This window comes from Hetaerina americana, unplaced genomic scaffold (genome assembly GCF_022747635.1).
Source record: "Hetaerina americana unplaced genomic scaffold, ioHetAmer1.1.p SCAF_27, whole genome shotgun sequence".
Lineage (NCBI taxonomy): Eukaryota > Metazoa > Arthropoda > Insecta > Odonata > Calopterygidae > Hetaerina > Hetaerina americana.
In genome coordinates this window covers 4,865,602-4,889,241 of record NW_027286841.1, presented here as the reverse complement: position 1 = coordinate 4,889,241, position 23,640 = coordinate 4,865,602, and the positions used below count along the sequence as shown (strand labels likewise).

The following is a 23,640-nucleotide window of genomic DNA, read 5'->3' as shown; positions in this document are numbered from 1 at the left end:
CCACACGGAACGGAAGCACTCACCGAGTTCCTCGGCCATATGAATAGTGTCCACCCGAACATCCAGTTCACCATGGAGACTGAGAAGAATAAATGCCTGCCCTTCCTCGATATTCTGATCGAGAGGAAAAGAGACGGCAGCTTAGGCCATCAAGTCTATGGGAAACCGACCCAAACTGACCTATACCTGAACGGGAGAAGTCATCATCATCCCGCACAAAAGAGAGGAGTAATTTCCACAAATTAAAAGAAAATGCTTAAAGAGTGAGAAGACTGGGTAAAGAAAGGATAATAATAAATAACCTGGTCCAGGCCATTCTGTCAGAGACATGGATGGCACCAGGATATTAGATGGCTAGCAATGTCAGGTAACATGTAATTGGTTAAGGAAAGGTGGCATAGAGCAAATTTCAGTGGTATTATCTCATAACCATTATCACCTTGCCATTATTACTTCAGTTAAAGTCAAGTTACTCTGAAATCATTTACATGGAACGTGGCACACTATGGATCAGAGGCATGGGCCATCAGAAAAGTTTGGTTTTCATTTGACTACCCCTCATATATTGATTTGCAGTAGGAATACTTAAAAGCATTTGAAACATATGGCTAGAGATTTAGAGGATTTAAATGTATATTTAACTTGCCAGTTGAAGTAATATCAAATTTATGTGGTGGAGTATTTGGCGCTTATTTTGACTACTGAAGGTCTAAAAAGGCATTCGTGGAGAAGATAAAGGTCATAGAAGGCATGGTAGAGCCTTGCATCTAATGCCAAGTTTGAAAATATTTAGGGTTATTTACATGGCACAGTTGCTTTTTGCTGCATTTTTGATTAGATATCACGCAATCATGCAAAAGACATCAAAGAATCAACCCACAGTGCCCCCGGATTCCGTGTGTGATGTCCTCGCAAGTAGATTCTAGCCGCATGGATTTGGGACCTCCGCTCTGTTTAGGGGGAGGCCTGTGGGGAAATGTGATCGAAGGTGCGGGTATGAGAAACCCTCCCTAACAGAAAAGCATTACCGCAAAACAGAGGAAGTAATTTCAGTCATTTGGGCCGTAGAAAAATTCAGAGGACGTCTGGAAAGATATAAAGTTTTAATGTTCACTGACAACTGTGTAGTGGTTGCATGTCCCCAGTGCAAAGTGAAAACTAATGACCCTTGTTAATAATGAGTGTAATCATAGTACATACATTACTCCTTGATAGTAAACGTACATGGTTTGTATAAAAAGCATTGGGAAAATTTGCGGGAAGAAAAGAATTTATTTCAGATACAACTACAATGCCTCAAAATTGATCAAAGTACATCCCTTTAGAGTAGACACACTTTTGCCGGCTGATTTTCCACACCTCGAAGACTCCCTTTTAGTTGGATTCCAGAAGATCCTCAAGGGTATGCACTAAGGCTTCTTTGATGGTACCTAGGGTCCTTTGGTGGTGCCCTTTGAGGGAGGGAGGATTTAACTTTTGGATGTACGAAATAGTCTGCTGGTGCCAAGTAGGGGGTGGAAACGGTAATGGGGTTGGAGAATCGTTGCGATGCCATTGCAGAAGGTCTTTGCAAGCGGACACTTACTTGTCTCTGCTCTTGGTCATCCGTCAAGACCTTTGGGACGAGTTTCGTGCAGATCTTTTGCATCGCCAAATTTTGGGTAATAATGGTGTGCACTGTCAATTGCACTGCAATCATATGCACACTCAACAACCAACGGTCTGAATTCAGCGCTTCATGCACGCGTCTGGAAAACATTTTCACCGATGCATTTTATGCAAACCTTTGATGTGTCACCCAAATGTGCTCATAAAATAATGAATGAATATTTCAGTGATTAATTCTGATTAAAGAATGCCAAATAAGTTTATATTGGCACCTTTTTGGTGTGTTTTCCTCAGTAATAATTCAATTGCAGTAGTGATGGCGCATATCCTGTTTAAGGAGATGACTAATATAATTCTACCACACATTTTTTTTAAATCAACAGGTTTCTCATGTTTAACCACTATAGAATTCCCAAAGACTGCCTGCTGGACAAAACAGGAGGTGTGGATGATTTTGGAGTCTATAAGACCCCATACAGAGATCCTCAGAAAAGATTTGGTAAGTAGTGATGACTGTGTTATATTGATGTTTCTTCACTGGTCATTGCCATCAGGTGCTCACCACTTAAATTTGGGTAATTTTTAGGGGTTAGCCGGAGAGTCAATGCTCAGTTTGAAGTGGGGACAGGAAAAAAGTTTCTCTAGACTTTTTTGAGATGGGAATTGTGAAACGAATAACTTTTACAATTTTTCAATAAAATGTGCACTGAATGAAAGTGGTTTGATTACATAATTAATTCAGTTTCACTACATAAGTAATTGAAAGATAATTGCGGTAATACTGATATGAATAAAATATATAATACAATAAGCTTCCTTAACTATCATCTACTGTCATAGCAAAAAAAGAAAGATGGTTTATTTTACCATAGGTGATTTCATTTTTGAATTTTTATTCGCTTCATTCAAGTAATTGTGCAGCTTAAAGCACTTTAATAAGTTTTTCCAAGGGAATCGAGATGGTGCGGGGGCTAACGTACTGGCTTCCCACTCAGAAGGCCCGGGTTCAAATCCCGGCGGTGTTGAATATTTTTCAGTAGTACCTCTATCCCTCCTAGAGGTGCTTTGTGGAGAGCACTTTGAGTGAGTACGCCGTCCGTCGGATGGGACGTTAAGCTGCGGACCCCTTGGCGCCTTTCGTTAAGAGCAGGCTAATGCCGATGCCGGGTTTCTCTCCACCCTTCATCCTTTCCTGTCCACCCCCTATGGCGCAAATGACCTCGGCTGTCGGTCACCTCCCCTCAAAACTACTACTACTACTATTTTCCAAGGAATGCAAAACTCTTTGCTGGACAAATATTGAAGACAAGTAAGGAACTATTTTTGCCTCTTCTACAATGATCTCCCCTCCACCCCCTTGGAAAGCCCTGGCTCTGAGCTCCAGGCGCCAGTTGAACTGATATACTATACACTAGGCTAGTGCTAGTCTACTCCACTCTTGCACAGGAGCAATGGCAATAGTTGCAGTCAAACTACGGATTCCTTTTTGTTGAAAATTTGATGTATGTTATGCATAGTCAACTGAAATTAACCGTTTATCTCCTTTGGTTGTGGTTGGGTGTGGCTTCATGTTTTGAAGTTGTTGCTAAAATATTTAAAACAAATATTTCTGGAATATGATATTTATTATGTGGTACTTTTAACAGAAAGATTGTGGCCTTGTGTACTGCTTTACGCAACCGCTACAATGTGTGGTGTGATATTCGATGAAATTTCCCTATTATGACTGACAATTTGCCATTTGAGTAAAATTTTATGCCTGGAAAATGTGAAAATAAGAAGCTACTGGAGACAAGATCTGTTTGACAGATGGAATGAGAGCATGGGGCGTATTGCCACTGATCTCCAAATAAGTGTAACATATTCAATTGTTCCCGGCTCAACTTTGTGGAAATTCATTGTAATTAAATGAAGAATACAATGTGTCTTTCCACTGTCCTTTATTCAGGTACAACTAGTTTCAACGCTCAAGCATCATCATCAGGTACCATGATGATGGTGCTTGAGCGTTGAAACTAGATGCACGTGAATAAAGGACAGTGGAAAGACACATTGTATTCTTCATTTAATTAAGTGTAACATTTTGTGCAGATGGCCATTGTGAAGACAAACCAAACTTTCTGATTAATTATTTTGTATAGTATTTTGGTGAGCATCATATTGTATGTGTTATGGCGTGTATGGATTAATGGAGTAGGTTCTTTTGTGTGGAACTTCAGTTTGTAATTGAGAAAGTGTCCCTAGGTATAGCCAGCACACTTCTCATTTTAAGTTGGGTCACAATATCTGGATGCCTGGATGCTAAAATTGAAATTATTCAAAATTAAAGCAATAAATTCTTTGGCTGTGATAATGTTTCCCCGCAGAAGTATTAAGAGAATGCATGCTCAGCGTGTGTGTCTTGTTGTTTTACTCATTGTTAATTTTTCTGTTGGCATCTAAACAAAATTGCAACGAGAGAATTCTTCCTATTAATCTCAATACTTATTCATTGATTACCCTTACCTTCAGGGGCTTCACTTGGTTCTTTGTCTGCAGGAAGAGTGGCAATTGTCAATCTGTGCTCATCAAACATGTCAAAAGCCATTGTTATAGCAGTGCGCTACTCAGCGGTACGCAAGCAGTTTGGTCCTCCCACTCCCTCAAATGCAAGTGGTCGCCTGCCCACAGAGCTGCCGGTGATTGAATACCAACTGCAAGTAAGTCAACAGATAACTATGAGTTGTGCTTAGATTCTTGACCAGTACAGGTAACCCTCAAATAAACCCTCTTTAGTGCAGTGTCCTGCCGCTGGTACCAGCGAAAAGTGCAGAGGGTAGTTAAATCAAATGTATCATATGAGGAAAAAATATTTGATTTTCAATTTTAAAGATGTCCATATGCAGTTATTTAATTGAATAATAACTAAATTACGTAATATTTATGAATTAATTTTACATTGCCTTACAAAATAATTGTTCTAGTCTCTTAAGCATGAACAATATTTTTTTAGCTATAGAAATTTGATTATATGAAACAATAGTAATTCATTTTTTATAAAATTTTCTTATGATATCACTATTTATTCACTAAATCATTAGCCAAAAAGACATGTAGGAAAAACTATAAAAAAATGAAGAATAACTTTTGGAGTTGCATAACTTTCTGTCTGCCTCTTCACAGTCATATTTTGTAGGAAGTCTGTTCCTACAGGTTTTGTCGGCCCATTTTTTGTAGCACCAATGGCTAAACAAACAAATGCCATTCACAAAATTTTTTCCAATGGATGCATGCTGTTCAGCACCTTTTCTTCTTTTGGACATGTATTCCACTACAAACTACAGAATTCTCTTCTTTTTTACCTGGAAGTTACTCCGGTCTGGCATTTAATAAACCTATTTGAGAAGAAACGTCACTCTCCGTCTCCCAAGGCATTCCCTCTCAAGAGAATCTCTGATACCTTAAGTGTATTCATGCCTTGCTATCATGGTTGTTGGACTTTTTTATTTATATACTACCTTGATCAAAAATTTCCCGGAATTTATTCAGAAAATTAAAAATACAAGTTTATTCATCTAAATCTATATTGTCCCCTTCAAAGTAATCCCCATCAACTGCAACACACTTATGCCAGCGCTTGATCCAATCCTCGAAACATTTTTTATATTCGGTTTTCGGTATGTCCATCAGTGCTTCCTGCGATTTTTCCATTACTTCCTCTCGGCTGCTAAAACGCGTTCCCCGTAATGGTTTTTTAACTCGATTGAACAGAAAGAAGTCACAGGGAGCCAAATCAGGTGAATTCGGTGGCTGTTGGATGGTATTTGTTGCATTTTTCGTCAAAAAATTACAAATAATGATAGCACTGTGCGACGGTGCGTATTCATGGTGCAAAATCCACGAGTTTTCTGCCCACATTTCTGGTCTCTTTCGGCGAATTGCTTCACGCAAACGTCTCATAACGCCCAAATAATACTCTTTGTTTACTGTCTGGCCTTCTGGCAAAAATTCATGATGCACTACACCGTTGTAATCCATGAAAACCGTCAGCATTGCCTTCTTTTTTGACTGAAAACGACGTGGTTTTTTTGGTCTCGGCTCATTTGGTGAACGCCATTCACTTGCCTGATGTCTGGATTGCGTGTCGTACTCATAAACCCACGTCTCGTCTCCAGTAATGATCCTTTTGATGAATGTGGGATCGGATTCAGCCTCGCAAATCATGTCTTTTGCGACGTCAACACGGTCTCTTTTTTGCATGAAATTGAGGTCTTTTGGCACCAACTTTGCTGCTACACGACGGAAACCCAAATCATTAACCACAATGTCTTGGGCGGATCCATAGGCAATGTTCAAGTCCTCCGCTATTTCTCTGATGGTTAATTTGCGGTTATTGACCAACATTTCTTTTACTTTATCAATTTTTTCACCGACTTTCGATGTCGATGGTCTGCCACTGCGTTCATCATCTTCGATTGACTCACGACCACTTCTGAACCGCTCGTGCCACTGGTAAACGACCGTTTTTTTTAGAGAATCGTTGCCGAAACACTTTTCCAACATTTCCAACGTCCGTGCGCCACTAAATCCGTTTTTTACGCAAAATTTAATACAAGTTCGTTGTTGCAAATTTAAATCCATTTCTGAAATTGTAAAAAATCGCCAACACACACAGAGATAGATGTACTCTTGGCTACGTAACTTTTGCAAATGTCAAGTTATGACACTAAGATTTAAAGGGAATATCAACAACAGATGTACCAATTTAACAAAAAAACAGAACTCAAATCGGAACGATGGGAGCGCCACACGGTGGTTATTCCGGGAACTTTTTGTTCAAGGTAGTATGATGATGGGAGATCTGAGCACTATAAGATAAATTACAGTGAAAACAACTTTCGTAAACCTTATTCCGCCATTCATCCAGTTAAGAATACACCATAATTTCAAATGTATCCCTCCCATTTAACTATTATATTAATTTATGGATGGTTGTGGATTAGTATCTGTCCCATCACTACTTAGTCATCTCTATCACTTTTCTCTATAACTCTTGGATTTTCCTCTGCATCGCAATGCCAGGGTCATCTGAATCTGAATTCATATCGTCACTCAGCCTCTTGCTCACACCATATTTCGAAGATTAATCATCATCACTTAGCAATAACAAGTATTTCACTTATTCTTCATCTACTATATCTGTTGAAGTCTTTTTAGTTGCCATTTCAAATAAAAAAAATGAACACAAAAATAAAAATGTATGCATTTGCTTGAAATCACGCTTAATTCAACCCCACTCTTGCAAGGGAAAAAGCAGCCCTGAAACTCAAAGCCAAAAGGGAAGCAACCATGTTCTTTGCATACTATCTTTAATGTACTTTGTATCTCAAGGCAGTAAAAGAAACAAGCCCTATCACAAAGAGAAATGCTTACAATGTCATCACACTACGAAGAACTCAAATGATTATTTAAGATGGAAGACGAGGGAAAGCAATATGTTGGCATAGTAATGCTTTCAATAGCACCGTACTGCCCAAGTCTTAGCAATTTGCATGAAAACATTCATCAAAAGTCATTCAAAATTTTGCAGAATTAAACAGATAAGCATTTCAGTGGAATGTCATAGTGAAAAGACCACTCAGCAAAAGAAACGAGAATAGCAATAGTCTGAGCTTCCCAACATGTAAACAGTTCAATGTAAAAATTATGGTAAGATTTATACCTAAAGAAAATTATTTAAGATATAAAATTTAAAAAACATGTATAATATGGCAGAGATGTCATGTGCTCAATTAGAGTAACAATACAAAAGATGCCAAAAAATAAATAATAGCAATTTGAATGATAGGCTACGTTTGAGCCAATACATATATCAGCCCTGAAATGTTTTTTATGTTTGCACCAGTGCATTTGAAATATCGTATGTGCATTCATAGGCTTTCCTATTCTCAAATTTAATTGTAAATAATTAATGTTGCCTTAATTTTGATGTTTTTGTAGCAATGGCGATTGCTGCCCCTATTGGCTGCAGCGTATGCGATGAAAGTGTTTGCAGATGTCATCTGTGAAACGTTTATTCAGTTTGCCATTTCAAATGCTTTTAAGGATGACTCAGAGAAAATGGTATGTTAAACACAGAGGTAAATTAGCATCATATGTAATGGATATATATTATTATTTTTTTGCATTTCCTTGCAATTCACCATGAAAATCTGAAATATTTCAAGGCTAAAGTTGCTGTGGAGAAAATCACGCCAAAATGAAAGTATGTGATACCTCTCTGCCTTTGCACTGCTTATTGACTGACTTAGAAGTGGGAAAAGTAGCCATGATTGCATGCTCTAAAATATGTTTAGAAAAATACATACATTGATTTCATTTCAGTTCTGCCAATGACAATTTTAATGAGGAATTTCATTCTTATGAGGTGCAAAAAGATTCTGGATTTTTGGGTTCTTCTATTGTGTTGGTTCATCTCTCTGCTGGTCCAACTTTTTTTTTTTAGGGAATCATAAAATTCCCTGCAGCTTTGGCCTAACATGTCAGGGAAACTAAAAGTCAGTGTTATGCAGGTTTGTGGAACATATTAAAGTTATGCGGAATAAAGTTTGCCTACAACTAGTAGTTGTAGAGCATGCCTTCAACAAATCAGCTCGCAGACTCAATGGCATCTAAGCATGTGTGCCAAAAGTGAAATCAGTCCCATTTTCCTCACATTTTTCACTGAGAAATATGGCTCGAAAAAACTATTAAGGAACTTAATTTGGGACAAATGATATTATAGCCATCACAATGTGTACTTGGGAGATCTCATTCTCCCAAATGTAAATGTCAGCTTGCTGAATTGCACTGACACTGAGCGCCTCACCTCAGATGGGCCACCCCGATAAGGCGAAGCCCCAAAGCCTACATAGACCAGTTGATTTTCAAAGATCAACACTTGAAACCCAAAGAGGGGAAGAACTCAAAAATTCAGGACTGTCATATCCTATGAGATCTTTGGCAAGTTACTTGATTCTTGCTCACTGAATGGTGGGAATAAAAATGAAGAATATTGTAATTATGTTGTTTGAATCATTAAGAAATTTAGCCAGGCTAAATGTGATAATGCATCTTATATTCAGCGTCATGTCCGAGAGATGATCTCTACGATTAAATAAAGTCAATCATAGATGAAGTAAATTTGTGGAATTATATATTCTAGTGAGTAAAATAGTACTTTTTCACGCTTTTCTTACAAGACACCCCAACTGGTTTCATTGTTCATGCATCATTGGTAGCTTTCTGGATGACAAGTACATGTATGCATAGAAACTCATTGACATGTACATATCGTTTAAAAAGGGGCAAGATTATTGTTATTTACTAAAATATGACTTCTCAATGCATAAGATATTCTTGAATGTAGGTGTGAATCCTAATGTCCATTCGTGTGCCTATCATTATGCCCAAGGTTTGAATGATTTGAGGCTCTCTTTTATGAAGAAGTTCCGTAACCTGGAAAATGTGTTCGTTTTCCTTTCCAGCTAGGTCTTGGGATTGAATTGCATGGACTGCTTTCATCTGCAAAACCCCTCTGCAGTTGGATTACACAGAAGGGAATCCAAGAATGCAGGGAAGCCTGTGGAGGCCATGGCTATTTGAAATGTATGAAGCACCTGAAGTGCACTCTTGGGCATTTTGATCCACTGAGCAAGGGTGCATGGCAGCATTCTGTAGATACCAACCAAACCCCATGAGCTTAAGGAGAACAAATAAAGAAAGGCACCTCTATTTTCAAAAAAGTGTCCATTGACTGATTGCTAATACTGAAGATATATTGCGCATGAATTCAATCAAGGAATAAAACTTTTAATTATTTCACTGGAATCACGCTGGCCAGATGCTGCCATTGCCCACTGCTGACAGTAATTCTTCAATGGTATCTGCAGAGGGCATTTTTGTGGGTTCTCTAAACATCAGGACGTGTATAGAAAGAGACATCAATGATTGCCATGATGATTGGGATCTAGAGGAAGGGTGGTTGAGTTCAGGAATTCTAGGAAACAGTAGTTGCCTTTGACAAATGAGTGGAGCAAATGAATAGTCGATTGAAGGTAATGATCAGCAATCAAGTCACAGAGAGTTTTGGGAAAGGGGGTCGTCCTCACATATTTGTTTCATGGAATTTTGGAAGGATATAGCCGTGAGGGTTGTAGGGGAGATGTGGGACTAGGGTGGAGGTGTTCGAGGGAGATAAACCTCCTGATGTGCCGTGGTCCTTGAAGAAAGAAGTGGGGTCGCAATTGGGTTTGGGTTATTGAGGACAGTTGTATAGGAGGGAGGGTTGGAGAGCCATCTGTTAGGTTTGTTGATGTAATCAGAGGCATTTGAGACTTTATCGTGTGGAGCTTTTGTCTGCAGAGGAACAGCAGTGTTGGGATTATTGATGAGTTTCTTAAGAAGAGTTATTTCAGCAATGGAAAGGTTAGGTTTATGGTTGAATTGATTGAGGAAGTAGTAATTTCAGAGAGGGGAGGAGGGTTTAAAATATTTCAGCCAGGGGGCAAATGTGTGGTTTCTTGGGAGAATGGGTTTTAAGCTACATTTTGATGTGTCTGTTTTAGCATTGCAGTCATATTTAGCTTTCATTCATGTGGCAGTGCCAGATAGGAACCAGATTCCGTTGGCTCATGGGCTGTATTTTGATGGGGGATGAGTGAATGGTAGACTGTGCCGGCGTTGGTTTTCACTTACCGCCACAAAGCGTTGGAAAATGGAAAAGTTGTGTGGCACGGCAACCTGATGTGGTGATCTGCATTCTGATTGGTCGTATGGTCTTCTGCACCACAAAAGTGGATGCATGAGAAGAGGGCATCAATCAGGGCGCTAGGAAGGGGTTTGGGAGATGGTGGATCAGGTGTGGAGGTCAGGCATTCCAAATTATATTTCATTGCAGGTTCCTACGGAATTGTCAGTGAGGAAATTCACATGGTTGACTTGGAAATGGGAGAGAATGCAAGGCCTTAATGGAGGCAAGAAATGTCTGAAGGGCTCTCTGAAGGTTTGGGAGATAGGTTGGCCACTGTGTTGCTGAGTGAATTATTCAAGTTTTAGTTTTAGGTTTTTATAGGAGGGGACTGACAGCTAAGGTCATTTGCACCATTGGGGATGGTTAGTAAAGGAAGGGTGGATAGAAACCCGGCGTTGGCATAAACCTGCTCTTGTTGAAAGGTGACAAGGGGTCTGCAGTTTAACTTCCCATGCGACGGACGTCATATTCATTCAAAATGTTCTCCACAAAGCACCTCAAGTTGGGATCGGGACACCACTGAAAAATATTTGTTGCCTCCAGGATTTGAATCCAGGCCCTCTCGTTGCAAAGCCTATACATTAGCCCCTTGAATTATTCAAGTTATTCTCTGAGTGTGAAGGGGGATGGGAAATGGTAGTGTTGGTGAAGGGGCAGCCCAATAATACCTGAGTTTGTGGAGGCAAGTTGGGTGGAATCAACCAAAGTGGGAAGGAGTGACCTTTGGAGTGTACATGAAATGAAAAGGGAGGTCTGTTTTTTCTAAGGATTTGAAACAGTGGAGCTCAAGGTATTTTTTTAATGAGGGGGTGTGCTCATGTAAGGTACAGGTACTATATAAGTTGGCGAGGTTAATTTATTGGATATGAATTTAATTGCTCAGAAAAAATAATTGTTGGAAATCTGATTGATGGAGGAGAGAGTGTGAGTAGGAAGGCAGGCTGGAGAGCGGGAGTTTAAAGTGCATTTTGCTGGGAAAAATGCCTAATGTAATACACAAATAAAGTAATTCATCATGGTGGGTGTATTGGGTGGAATTGAAGGATACTTTCCTAAAATGGAATAACCAGAGGAGGTGAGATAAGTGTTTTCAGGGTGAGTGTAACAGTAAGATAATAATTTGAGATGATCTCAATGGATGAATGGGAGGTTGAGGAAGTTTTTGAGCAGACGTCATGAATGAGACCGTGAAATGGTTGTCAAAGTTCTTCGGCATGCCTGTGAGTGGGAGGGAAAGGAGGCTTTTCAGGACAGCCTGTGGTCATGAATGCAATGTTTGAATGGTGCAATGCATTTGCTTAACATTTGCAGGCCAATGGTGCATCTGTTTGCCATTCACCCATAAGGCTATAGAGTTATCATCTGGGAGCTACATTTACTCAGTGAGGGCAAAAAATTAGGAAATTAACCAATTGCAAATATACGGACATCACAATGTTGTGAAAATTCACACCAATGGAAACTTTTAAGAAATGGGAGTCTATATATTTAATTCATATCATATTTCAATCCTCAAGGTTTGATTCGGATATTCCAGTTAGCACTTTGGCATTGGATTCCTTTTTATTGGAAAGATTTGTATGTTATTTGAATGGTTTACATTCCTGATGTTGAATGCTCATTTCATATCTGTTACTTTTATAGAATTATGTTTGACAGTAAAATCAGACTCAATTTGCTTGTAATGATTAATCTTAAAGTATTCACCTATTCGATTGTAATTGTAACGTAAACAGTTCACTTAGAGCATTCTCATGTAATGTGTTCACTTCCTCAGGTGCAGGATTTGGGAATCTTCGCAGTGACAATGATGCCAACTGCACCTATGAAGGCGACAACAATGTCCTCTTGCAGCAAACGAGTAATTGGCTGCTTCAGGTGTGGTCTTCAGTGCAATCCAATTCTCCCGTCCTCTCTCCGTTGCAGTCTATTTTTTTCCTGAAAAATTACAAAGAGCTACAAAAGAAAAAGTTCAATGTGAAGTCTCTGGAGGGAGTTATGAATCCAGAAGGTATTCTGTTTTGCTCATTGATACCATTGAAGCTTATTGAAATGATTGCAAGGCAATGAATTTTATTTTTCACAACCTCAAGTTTATGTATGGTGTTGGTTTGAAAAGTTCTCGGAATCATCACCAGATGTCAGCACAAGCACCACGACTTTCTCGCGTAGTAATAGGTAATCCTTTATGAGTAAGCACATAATGCATCAGTGCTCTGGGAAGACATCTGTGGTGCGGACACCTCTCTATGTTGTTGTTCCTGTGTAGTGATTTGTGAAGATAGGAAATATTGAGATTTGAGCAGTGATGAAATACTTCATAAAGAAAGGTATGAAAGCAAAGGAAATTCATGTTGGCATTCAGAACACTGTGGGGGGCTCTGTTCCCTCATATTCAACTGTTACCGAGTGGACCAAAAAAGTTTAAGTTTGGTCGGAACAACTTAGATGATGATCCGCATAGTGGATGTCCAAAATGTGTCACTACCCCAGAAATCATTGCAAAAGTGCATAAAATGGTAATGGAGGATCACCGGTTGAAAGTGTGCAAAATTACTGAAGCTGTAGGGATGTCATCTGACTGGGCATATCACATTTTAACATGTAACATATAACATTATAACATTTATCGTGGTATTGCACATGAGGAAAGTAGATGGGGGGACTCTTGATTCGGAATCACTAATGCATCAGAATGAAAATTTCTGAACAATGTTCGACCCGTTTTAAGAGCACCCAAAAACATTTTCTCAATTGGTTTGTGACCGCAGATGATACTTGGTTCCAGTACTATACCCCAGGGACAAGACGGCTGTGGAAACTTGTTGATTCACCACGACCAACGAAAGCAAAGGCAATGAAGGCATTGGCCGGAAAGGTAATGGCTTCAGTTTTCTGGAATGCTGAAGGGATTCTGCTGATGCACTGGTCAAAAAATTACTGAAAAATACTCTGCTAACTGCCTGGACCAACTACGGCAAAAGGAACATGAAAAAAGGCCAGACTCTGCGAGGAAGGTCATCTCTCATCAAGACCGCACACGCCCATGCATAACTGTCATTGCCACGGCAAAAATACATGAACTAAGATATGAATTGTTGCCACACCCATTTTATATCACCAGATTTGGCTCTATCATATTTCAACCTCTTCTCTAAGCGCAAAATTTCCCTCGGTGGACGGAGATTCTCTCTAAACAAAAGCCAACAGCCGAAGTAGACAGGTATTTTGCACAGGCCTGAAGGAATCTAATTTTTTAGATGGGAACAAAACATTGGAACAATGCTGAGCCCAGTGCATTACTCTACAGGGAGACTACTTTGAAAAATAAAAAAGTTGCACTGAGATAACTTGTTTAGTTCTAGTCTATTCCGAGAACTTTTCATATTGTGCTCGTAATAAGATTAAATGTATAATTGGAATCCTCACCCCCTTTGATACTGACACTTTCCAAAGAGTCTATCATTGGTTGAAATTAAAAATGTCCCAATGCCTCAGTCGAAATTTCCCCTGATATAAGAATCTTTGGTCGCTGAGTTTTTCGACGAATATAATACTGATTGCCTTCATGCGCTGGGGCCAAATTTAATGCCACCACAAACTGGATGAGATATTTTATTTGATACTTCCGTAATTTTCTTCTCTCATCCAAGCTCATGTTTGAAGAAAAGTTATTAGAATTTAGCATGATAATGTTGAATTTGAAGCAATGCAAAATGTGCTAGTTATTAGGTTTTCACTGAAAGCACACATTTTATTCCTTTTTTATAGTCGCAAACATAACTCCACAGCATTTACAGCTGCAGTTTGTCACTGCAGTTTATTTCCTTGGGAGGCACGTATGTCTTCAAGCTCTCCTTCTTTGTCATTGTTACTTGAATCACCCAAATGAGATTAGGAAGCAGTAGTTGCTCATTTCTTTTCTCTAGAGATTTAATGGAGTAAAGGCACCTTCCTCCTCCTCGTAAAAGTAAATGAATAAGGATTTCTATGACCTACTTTGCTGCTAAATAGATGCAGTGATCATTTGAGGGTTATCCTTTTGAGTAGTCAGGTTTTCCTCGTCTGTCAGCTGTTTGGGAAAGAGAGTACTTTGGGCCATAGTTACGTTTCACCCTCATTTCTCTCATCTGTCAATACTTGGGAAGTGGGAAAGCTCAAGTCTTCTTCTTCAACAATGGAATCAAGTATCTTGTGTCCCTTATGCTTCAGAAAGAGCAAGGAGATCCATGCCCTAAGGAATAAGGAACCTTTCAAACATGTCTGTTTATTATCAGTAAAAGGAAATTTATTTATTTTACAGAAGCTAAAAGCACTATTTCTTTCTCTGAAAAATATAAGACAACTAAAAAAATTCAGGAAAAATTGGATACATAGAGTAAAACTTAAAATAGGAATGAGTGTATGCTCTTAGTTGAATATTCCTCGTCAGTTAAAATAAAACAATATAATTCTTGTAAAAAATCAAATATTTGGCCCATAAAAATATGTAAATATACAGGTGAGCTTGATTTAGGTTTATAAAAATGTAAATGAAATTAATAGAAGTTAATAAGTTAGCCTATAAAATCCTATCTCATTAAAGTTAATTTCTTTAATAACCCTCTGCCCTCGGAGATGGATTCCTTTGAGCCCTGTCCCTGTGGCTCACTTAATGGAAACGTAGAGCTGCCACATGCTGTGAAACGCTAGGGCAAAGAATGTCTCCCCACCTTTCTTTTTCCAGATTTCAAATTGATATAAATAATAATAATCTTAATTCACTGTTTAAATTTGCAGAAAAGTATTATTAGTCAATTTAAGCAAACATAATTTTTCATTGTATGGCAACATTTGATTTGGAATTATGGAGATATCACAGATGTAGTCTCACACAGTAATTATTAAACGCGAGGGAGCAACTGAGGGGTTGTCATCATTGGGATCACTTTCATTGCCAACGCTTGCTTCTGAAGAGCCAGAAAGAATATTGTCCGCAAACTTTTCGCTGTCTACTTGCAAAAATGATTTGAATTTTAATTAAAAAGGAAAATATCAGGTAAATTCTTCTGCAGTTTGAAAGGACTGAAATAATCTTTTCCTCTGTGGTCAAAAAAGTGGAGAAATTTACATGTTATCTCAAGTCCTTCTTTGGAGATAAATTCTACAAATCTGGCTCTGTGTTTAGCTTCGTTTTGTTGAAAAATAATAATGAAACATGGGATTTTCCGTAATTCGCATTAGCATAAAGAGTCTCAATTTGTTTGCAAATATCTTCCCCTGTCACCACTCCCCATGATGCAATTCTTGTTTTGTTTAAAATAATCTCTCATCAAATGTTATATTGTCATTTCCACCTTCACTTCCTGGATTCACGCTTCATTTAGAGCCCTCACTCCTCAGATTTCATTAGTTATCTCATCATCGGATATCGACTGCTTTTTTGACATGTGGATGCCATGGTGAGCAAGAGTATGGAAAAATTGTAATTAATTATTGATAAATTTATTTTTACGCTATTAATGTGAAGTCGGAAGAACTATTGAACACTATTTATTTGCTAACGGACTTGAGTTTTCCTTATCACACAATACAGTGTGAGGAGAGCCAAGACTTACTGAGAGAGGAAAACTTCTCCTGTGACTTAAATGCAGTCTTCCCATCACCTAAAGTGGAGTTCATGAACATATTTGTTTGGAAGAATGGATCTCTTTATTCTGTAGCAAATGGAATAAATGATACTTACAATCATAGATAAAGATTGCTGACTAGAGCATTCCTACTCATCAGTATTTTGTCATACAAAGTCAAATCAGCCATTAGGACAATGTCACTTTGTATAAGGGCAAAAGGATTCATCAAGTTAATGTATGAGTTTAAATATCTGTCCCATTCCTGATGAAGGTTGTACAGAATGAATTTGATGAAGAAAGCAAACTTCACCATCCACTGTAAACGTTAATATAAGCTCGATCGATGTGTCATTATTTAAATGTGTGAGTGCTTGCTTACATTGAAGATGTCTTATTCACTTTCATGTCAAGAAATATTGGAGATGTACCAGTGGCTCATCTGCCATCTGCTAGCATCCACAAAGAAGGCTTACGACCAAATATTATTCAAGTCCATGGGTGGTCCCAGTGACACGCCTTCGAGTAGGGGAGAAACAGAAGACACATTTACAGCAAGGAATAATACCCAAGCCTACCTAGCACACTCTCTCTCTTTGGCCTACGTGGAGCACTTCATGATTTTTGGTTTACTGAAGCGGTGCCGGGAGCAACAGGATGGAGCTATCTCCTTGGTCTTGGAAAAGCTGTGTGCATTGTTTGGCCTGTGGAGACTGGAGTCGCACTTGGCCACTTTTTATGAAGGTATTTGCTCTAGTTATTTCACTTCCTCTTGCTTTGTCATCTCCAGCGCTGAATGCTAGTCTGTCCTTTGCTACAATCAATTTTGGGTTTGTCGAGGAACTTATGAAGTGGACCACTTGGAAGTTGAAATTTGGGGAATCCTTCATTAGTTATTTTCAAGTGCGGTCATAATTTTACCAACGAGCAATTTTAATTTACCAATATTATTCACCAAACAAACAATAATTGGTCATTTTGAAAATTATTAACTGCTGTTGAACCAAAATTATTATTTTTTGCTCAAATTGAATTGAACTTAAAATTAAACCACTTAGCTTTTCCACATAAAAAACTTTTATTTACGACCAAGGTTTCGTTATGGTATAACATCATCAGGTCTAAATTGAACAAAACTTGAGTCTACCTTCTATGAGATATCATGTTCAGTGGTCATAATGGCAAGTACCTTCTTTCAGGATCATATCAGCATAATATTATTGTGATCCATGTTAATGGGGCCTCTAAAATGGATGACAGGTCAGAGACTGGTGCCCACTCAGCTTGTTTGACAATCTAGCATTGCCTAAAATGCTATCATTATCATCAGTATTTTATCCTAAGATCAGTTCACTGCAGCCTTCCATTCTTCTCTATTTATTGTTCATTCCCTCACCCCGTGATGGCTTCCCTGTTTTACATCCTTGTTAATTTGTCCAGTATACTTGACTCTTTGGCTTCCTTCTGCAGAATCTTCCCTTCAATTTTCCCTTCTATATTATGCTTTCAACTAATCCATTGTAACTCCACAAGGTGTGTTTCCATTCCATTTAGCACTTCTCATTTGCCGTGGAGTGCTCTCCGTTTTGTCCTTTCCTCCTCCTCTGCTCTTCCATACACTTTGTCCTCATTCCTCACTTTGTCTGTCCATTTGTAACCTCCAGCACCACGGTCCACAGGCTCCTTCCTATTCTTCACCCTGGTCCACTCTCCTCTGGTCCATACCGTGAGTGGCATGTGCCGTAAGAAAGTCTTGAACAACTGCTTCCTTGGTTGCAGCCTCTGGCACTTTGAACAGAGCGGTAGCCTCTTCTCCATGAGCACCTTCTTTGCTCCAGCTATTCTTCCCTTGATATTTCCCAAATTTCTGTTAAATCTAAGCAAGGAATCATCCATGCGGCTTGAAAGGGCGTCGCGTCTGAATACATGTCGATAGTAGCTGTTACATTGGTGAATTCTCGCTTCTTTTGCCAGATTCCCGCCTCCCATAGTTCCTCTGCCCATTTTGTCTGCCTTCTTGCAAGATCGGACGTGAGGAAGTATGGGAGACGGAGAATGTAGACGCACCAAGATATATACCCCAAGGCTTTGGGAAAATCAACTCTTCTTAACCTAGGGATGACATTCAGAATATATCGAACACATTGTAAGGTACCCTTTGTTAGGGATAATTGTCTAGTGTTTGTCTGGATAAGCACTCCCAAATACTTCAACCGTTGCGTGGGCACTATCACGCTTTTCCCTAAATTAATGGATATACCCAATTCGTGTTGCAAAAATTTTATGATTTCATCCACTGGTTGCGAAGTTGCCGGGGGAAAGACGAACAGCCAGTCATCCAGATAGGCGATCATTGGCACGTGGAAGCGGGTGTAAACTTCTTGTGCCACCGCCCTTGCCCATCGCTGCATGATGGCAGGTGCTAGGGCATGCCCCATGGGTAACCGGGTCCACTGAAAATATTCGTGGTTAACGAATATGCCGTAGAAGTGCCTGTGTGCCTGGTGAATGGGAATTTGCCAGAACGCATCGGTGAGGTCAAGTTTAATAAGGAAGGAGCCCTCTGGGATCGTTTCAAGTGCCTTGGCGGCGTCCTTGAGTGAGAATTTTGGTTTATGGTAAAATTTGGTCCAATCGGACAAGTCCTGAATTATTCTAGTTCCTCCTGATGCCTTGGGAATCGCGATCAGGGGAAAAGCACAGGAAGGCCTGGCCATCGCCAGAATACCTCGTTGTACTAATATATTGACCCATTGTAAAATCTCGGGAGTGACCCGAGTTGGCTTAAAGACGTACGGCGCCGCTGTGGGCTTAGCAAGGTTGGCTGAAAACAGATTTCTGACCGATACGTTCTGGTATGGGAATTTTTCCGCCGTCGGAAACCAGGGCACTTCTACGTTTTCCGGTTCCTCATGGGTCTGAAACATTTGGGAAAAAATGTATTTATTTTTCAACATTATCTCCTTTCAGCCCTACGGACATTTCCCAGTGATGTTCAATAAGTTCAATACCCCTCTTATAATAAGAACTGTCTAGCTCCTGAAAATAGCCAGTAACTGCCGACATCATTTCTTCACGGTTGGAAAATCTTTGACCACCAAGCCATTTTTTCAAGTATGCGAACAGAAAATAATCCGAGGGGGCTAAATCTGGCGAATAGGGTGAGGCATGAGGTAGACATTCAAACTTTGATTAATGAATTTTTGCCATTGCAATAATGGATTTGTGGGCTGGTGCATTGCCTTGATGAAACAACACTTTCTTTTCAGACCAATACAGCTGCTTTTACTTGATTCCTTCGCTCAAACGTTGCAATAAGTTCGCATAATACTCGCCATTGATAGTTTTCCTTATTTGAGATTGTCAATGAAAATTATCCCACGCACATCCCAAAAAACCGACACCATGACCTTGCCTGCAGATGAAACAGTATTTGCCTTCTTTGGAGGCGGTTCTCCCTTTTGAATCCATTGTTTTGATTGTTCTTTTGTCTCGGGTGTGAAGTAATGGACCCATGTTTTATCCAGGGTCATGAAATGGCACATAAATTCTCCTTCGTTGCTGTGAAACTTTGCTAAGCATGCAATTGAAATATCTTCACGACACTGGTTTCGCTCAAGTGTGAGCAAACGCGGCAACAATTTTGCACACAGCTTTCTCATGTCCAAATTTTCAGTTAATATGCGATGTACCACACTTTTTTAAATGCCTACTATGTCTGCTAGATTGTGCACTTTCAGTTGACGATCATCCAGTATCACTTTGTGGGTTTTCTTCACCGTTTCTGGAGTCATCACCTCATTTGGTCGACCAATGCGATGTTCGTGTTGACAGCTCGTATGGCCTTGTTTAAACTCTGCCACCCAATATTCTTTTGTTGTAAACAAAATAGCAGACTCACCCTGAGTAGAATCCAGTTCAGCTTTTATATTGGTTGGGCTGAGGCCATTCAAATAAAAGTATTGTATCATATTATGATGACCAGTTTTCTCCATTTTCATAAATTCACTCAAAATGTTCACTATTGATGGCTGCCAAACAAATACTAAACAACATGGCGTCTTCAAACTTGAAACATATGCTTCATAGATTGCGTACTTTCTAATACAGTGATATTTTTTAAACAACTACCGCCATCTCTAGGTCAGGCCGGGTACTTCTGGGACCACCCTCATAAAAGTGCCAAACCAGCCTCTTTTATTCTGTACTGAGAGTGGAGAATAAAGGCATACATGGCTGTGATATTTTTACACCCAATTATTTTGTGCAAGATTGAAAACACTATGCTGCCTTGTGATATTCCAGTGTCCTCAACTATTTCGCCAACTTTGATTTGTCAATCATTCCAAACTATATAGTGGATTTGATCAATCAGTTGAGGAGGAATTACTTCCACGGACAACCCCCAAACAATTTTAATCCTTTCTCACTTGAACGGCCATGTGTAAACTCATTCACCCAACTGAAAAACAATCGAAAGCACAGAAGCAGATGTGCCATGAACTTCACCCAACTTGGCATTGATCTCTTTCAGTGGTATGTCTTTTAAATAGAAGTGTTTAATCATTGTACAAAACTCATATTTTTCATTTTTCTAAATAAACAAAAGTTTCTTGCTGCTTCAATCGACTATGAAAAATCCACGTGATGTATATAACTGAATCTTAAAACCAGTCTATTGAGAGATCAGGCTTACTATGGACCAAAGCAAACCTTTTCCAATACTGCTACATCTCTTGGATTTTCTAAGGACTTGTTGAAGGACCCATGTGTAATGGCTTGCCTATGTGTATCATTTTGTGAGGCCAATACCCTCGAGCTGAGTATTGCCTCTCTTGTTCCTCTGTTTTCATGAATTTGAATTGATTTTCCATAAGGCTTTCGTCTATCTTTCCTTCTATTCTTTGGCAACTTATCTGAGGAAATATTTTGGATGCATGAGACATCAGGCTCAATGTCCTGTGTTCTTTGCATTTATCTTTTCTTGGTTTCTTTGGTTTAGCAGTCGTCACCCCTCTTCTCAAAGCCCTCGGGTGGAATTCTACTTTCTTAGGCATAATTTATTATTCCTTTGCTTTGAGTACCATGATTATGTTGCTGTTTACTTCGTCAACCCCGGATGCCTTGATGTTCTTCACATCTTTCATGGCTCTGTCGAATTTGCTTCCCTCTATCTCCGAGGCTCAATTCATCTTGCATTAAAGGTTCTTGTTTAACTAAGTCACTTTCAAGTGATTTGGGCCATTAGAAGAGTTATTTTCTTCAATGCATTCCTTCCATCTCTTTCCAATGTCTTCATCTTCTGTTGGATTCTTTCGATGAGCACCTTGGACATCATGGGATAGTGTTTTTATTTTTCTTCATTCTCTTCACCTGTTAAAGTAGTTTCCCTTCTCTATGTTCTCACTGACCTCGTCACCCTATGCTTCTATCCACTCTTCCGTGACCTTGTTACACTCTAGTATGACTTGGTTCTGCAACTTTTTACTTAGGGCTTCCTCAGTTTCATTTCTGGGATTCTTCTATTTCCTTCTTGCTTATTTAAGGCCTCTTATTTGAGTTGTTTGTCCATGGCTGCTGGGGGATTTTCTCTCTTAACCCTCTTAGTGCGGCGGGGATTCCAGGGGTACTAGTGAGAAGTGCGGAGGGTAATTTAAAAAAATGTATCACCTTAGGAAAAAAACATGAAGTTATTTGTTTAGATATCCATATGCAGTTTTTTTATTTTAAAATGAAATATTGTAGTTAATAATGATGTTATACATTTACATCATCTGAAAAATAAATGTAATTATTACAGTATTATAAATTTGAAGAATAATTTTTTAGCAATAATATTTCGATTTTTAGACACAATACTAATATTTTGTTTAAACATTTTTCAATAAAACTACCATATTTAAATATATGAAAGAATCAAAAAGACATGTAGAAAAAATTATTAATAAATAAAGAAAAACCAATGAATTGCAAATTTTTTTGTCAGCCTCTGCATAGTCGATTTTGTTGAAAAGGCTGATCTCACTGAGCCAAATTGGGACCTTTTCCCCTTTCCTTGAGACTGCGGCAATTTGCTTACAATCTAAAGGCAGAAAAAAACGAAGTTCTAACTCACAGAGAACTGCTGACAATGTAATCCAATACACAGGGCGCAAATGATGAGATAGGATGGACGGCAAGAGAAACCAAAATGATTACAAAGCAGTGCTCTCATTTCCATCGTATCAACAAAGTCTGAATAAGCAGTTAGATATCAACACCACCACACCATAACACATTCAAGAAATTACAGATTAAAACAGATTAGTAGCCTTTCAATGGCTTTTCAAAGTGGAAAGACCACTCAGAAAAAAAAAACGAGCAGACAATTAGGCTGAGCTTCCTGACATGTACAAAACTGAACGTAAAACTATAGTAAGAATTATACTTTTTGAAAAGCATTTAAAATTGCTAATAAAAAATTAAAAAATGTGTTACATAATTGTATGGAATTCACCCTATCGATAGCACAAAAACCATAAACTATTAAAGAAAAAACCATAAGTTACAGCGATTTAAACAATAGCCTACGCAAGAGCCTGCCGCACTTTTCGCCAGGGATACAAAAGCCAATATATCGGCCCGCCGCACTAAGAGGGTTAAAATTGTAGTAACTACCTAATTTATACAATTATCCTTGTAATTTTCTACAAGATTTATGCCGTGAGTTTTCCTGATGTATTACACAAATAACATGTTTAAGGTGGCTATGCTGTGGGACCCGAGTTGGTGCAATTTGTGCGGAAGGGAGTTGTGGCCTTGTGCTCTCAGCTGAAGCGCGAGGCTGTGGCCTTAGCGGATGCCATATCTCCCCCGGATTTCATCCTCAACTCTGTTCTCGGTCATTCAAGTGGAGAGGTAAGACTAGCCTTTTACTTTATTTTGTTTCAGCACATCAACCTTTTGCGCCCCTATGTTTAGTCCATCTCAAGGAAATTGTATCGTGGGCTCACTCAGCTAGGATGACAGATGTCCCAGGACTGGTATTTAGGGTGCTTGCATCTTACATTGCATTGATGAATACATATTTGTAATATTTCATTTCATACTCTGGTGCCATTGGAATTCATATTTTCTCCTCATTTGGGTCCATCTTTTTGCTGCTTTTAAGGTTATTTCAGCCATGGACAAAGAGGAAGCCCTGAATCACTCTTTTCTGCTGGTTTGGAAAGCCTCATGGCAGCCTGGGTCAAACACAGGCATGCTTTTTTTCTTAGGATATGGAAGTCTAATTAGAAGTATCATGCCATATTTTTTTCCACAATTTTAATATCATAGCATAACTGAGCCATAAAAGTGTTCCAAAGGTTCAGTCAGTAATCAACCGTGCTGGTTTTACACACAGTTTCAGTATTACAGCATAACTGAATCCAAAATCAGAGTATATGGTGACTGTTTGCATCCCTCTATGCCTGAAGAGTGAAAACTATTGAATGGCTGTGGAGCAACAAGGCACTTGGAAAAGTTGAAGCTGTTTGGCCGACTGCTGTTGTTGTCTATTGTGATAATGAGCAATCACTTGAGAGACCACATCAATAGATGTAATTTAAGTGAAGGTGAAGATAAAGTGTAGAGGTGTAAAGAATATTTGGAGCAACTTTGCAATGTAAGGGA

At 39.0% G+C, this 23,640-nt stretch overlaps 1 protein-coding gene across 2 annotated transcripts in view; it reads left to right on the top strand.

Annotated features, from left to right (window-relative positions):
• Positions 1 to 23,640, top strand: part of LOC139689697 (peroxisomal acyl-coenzyme A oxidase 3-like) — a 57,591-nt gene that overhangs the window by 32,982 nt on the left and 969 nt on the right. For both annotated transcript variants that reach the window (XM_071586899.1, XM_071586900.1), the window contains exons 6-12: positions 1,992 to 2,107; positions 4,120 to 4,307; positions 7,588 to 7,710; positions 9,114 to 9,234; positions 12,156 to 12,389; positions 16,402 to 16,731; positions 22,730 to 22,884. In XM_071586899.1, the coding sequence (XP_071443000.1) occupies positions 1,992 to 2,107; positions 4,120 to 4,307; positions 7,588 to 7,710; positions 9,114 to 9,234; positions 12,156 to 12,389; positions 16,402 to 16,731; positions 22,730 to 22,884 (1,267 nt within the window). The remainder of the gene's footprint in view (positions 1 to 1,991; positions 2,108 to 4,119; positions 4,308 to 7,587; positions 7,711 to 9,113; positions 9,235 to 12,155; positions 12,390 to 16,401; positions 16,732 to 22,729; positions 22,885 to 23,640) is intronic.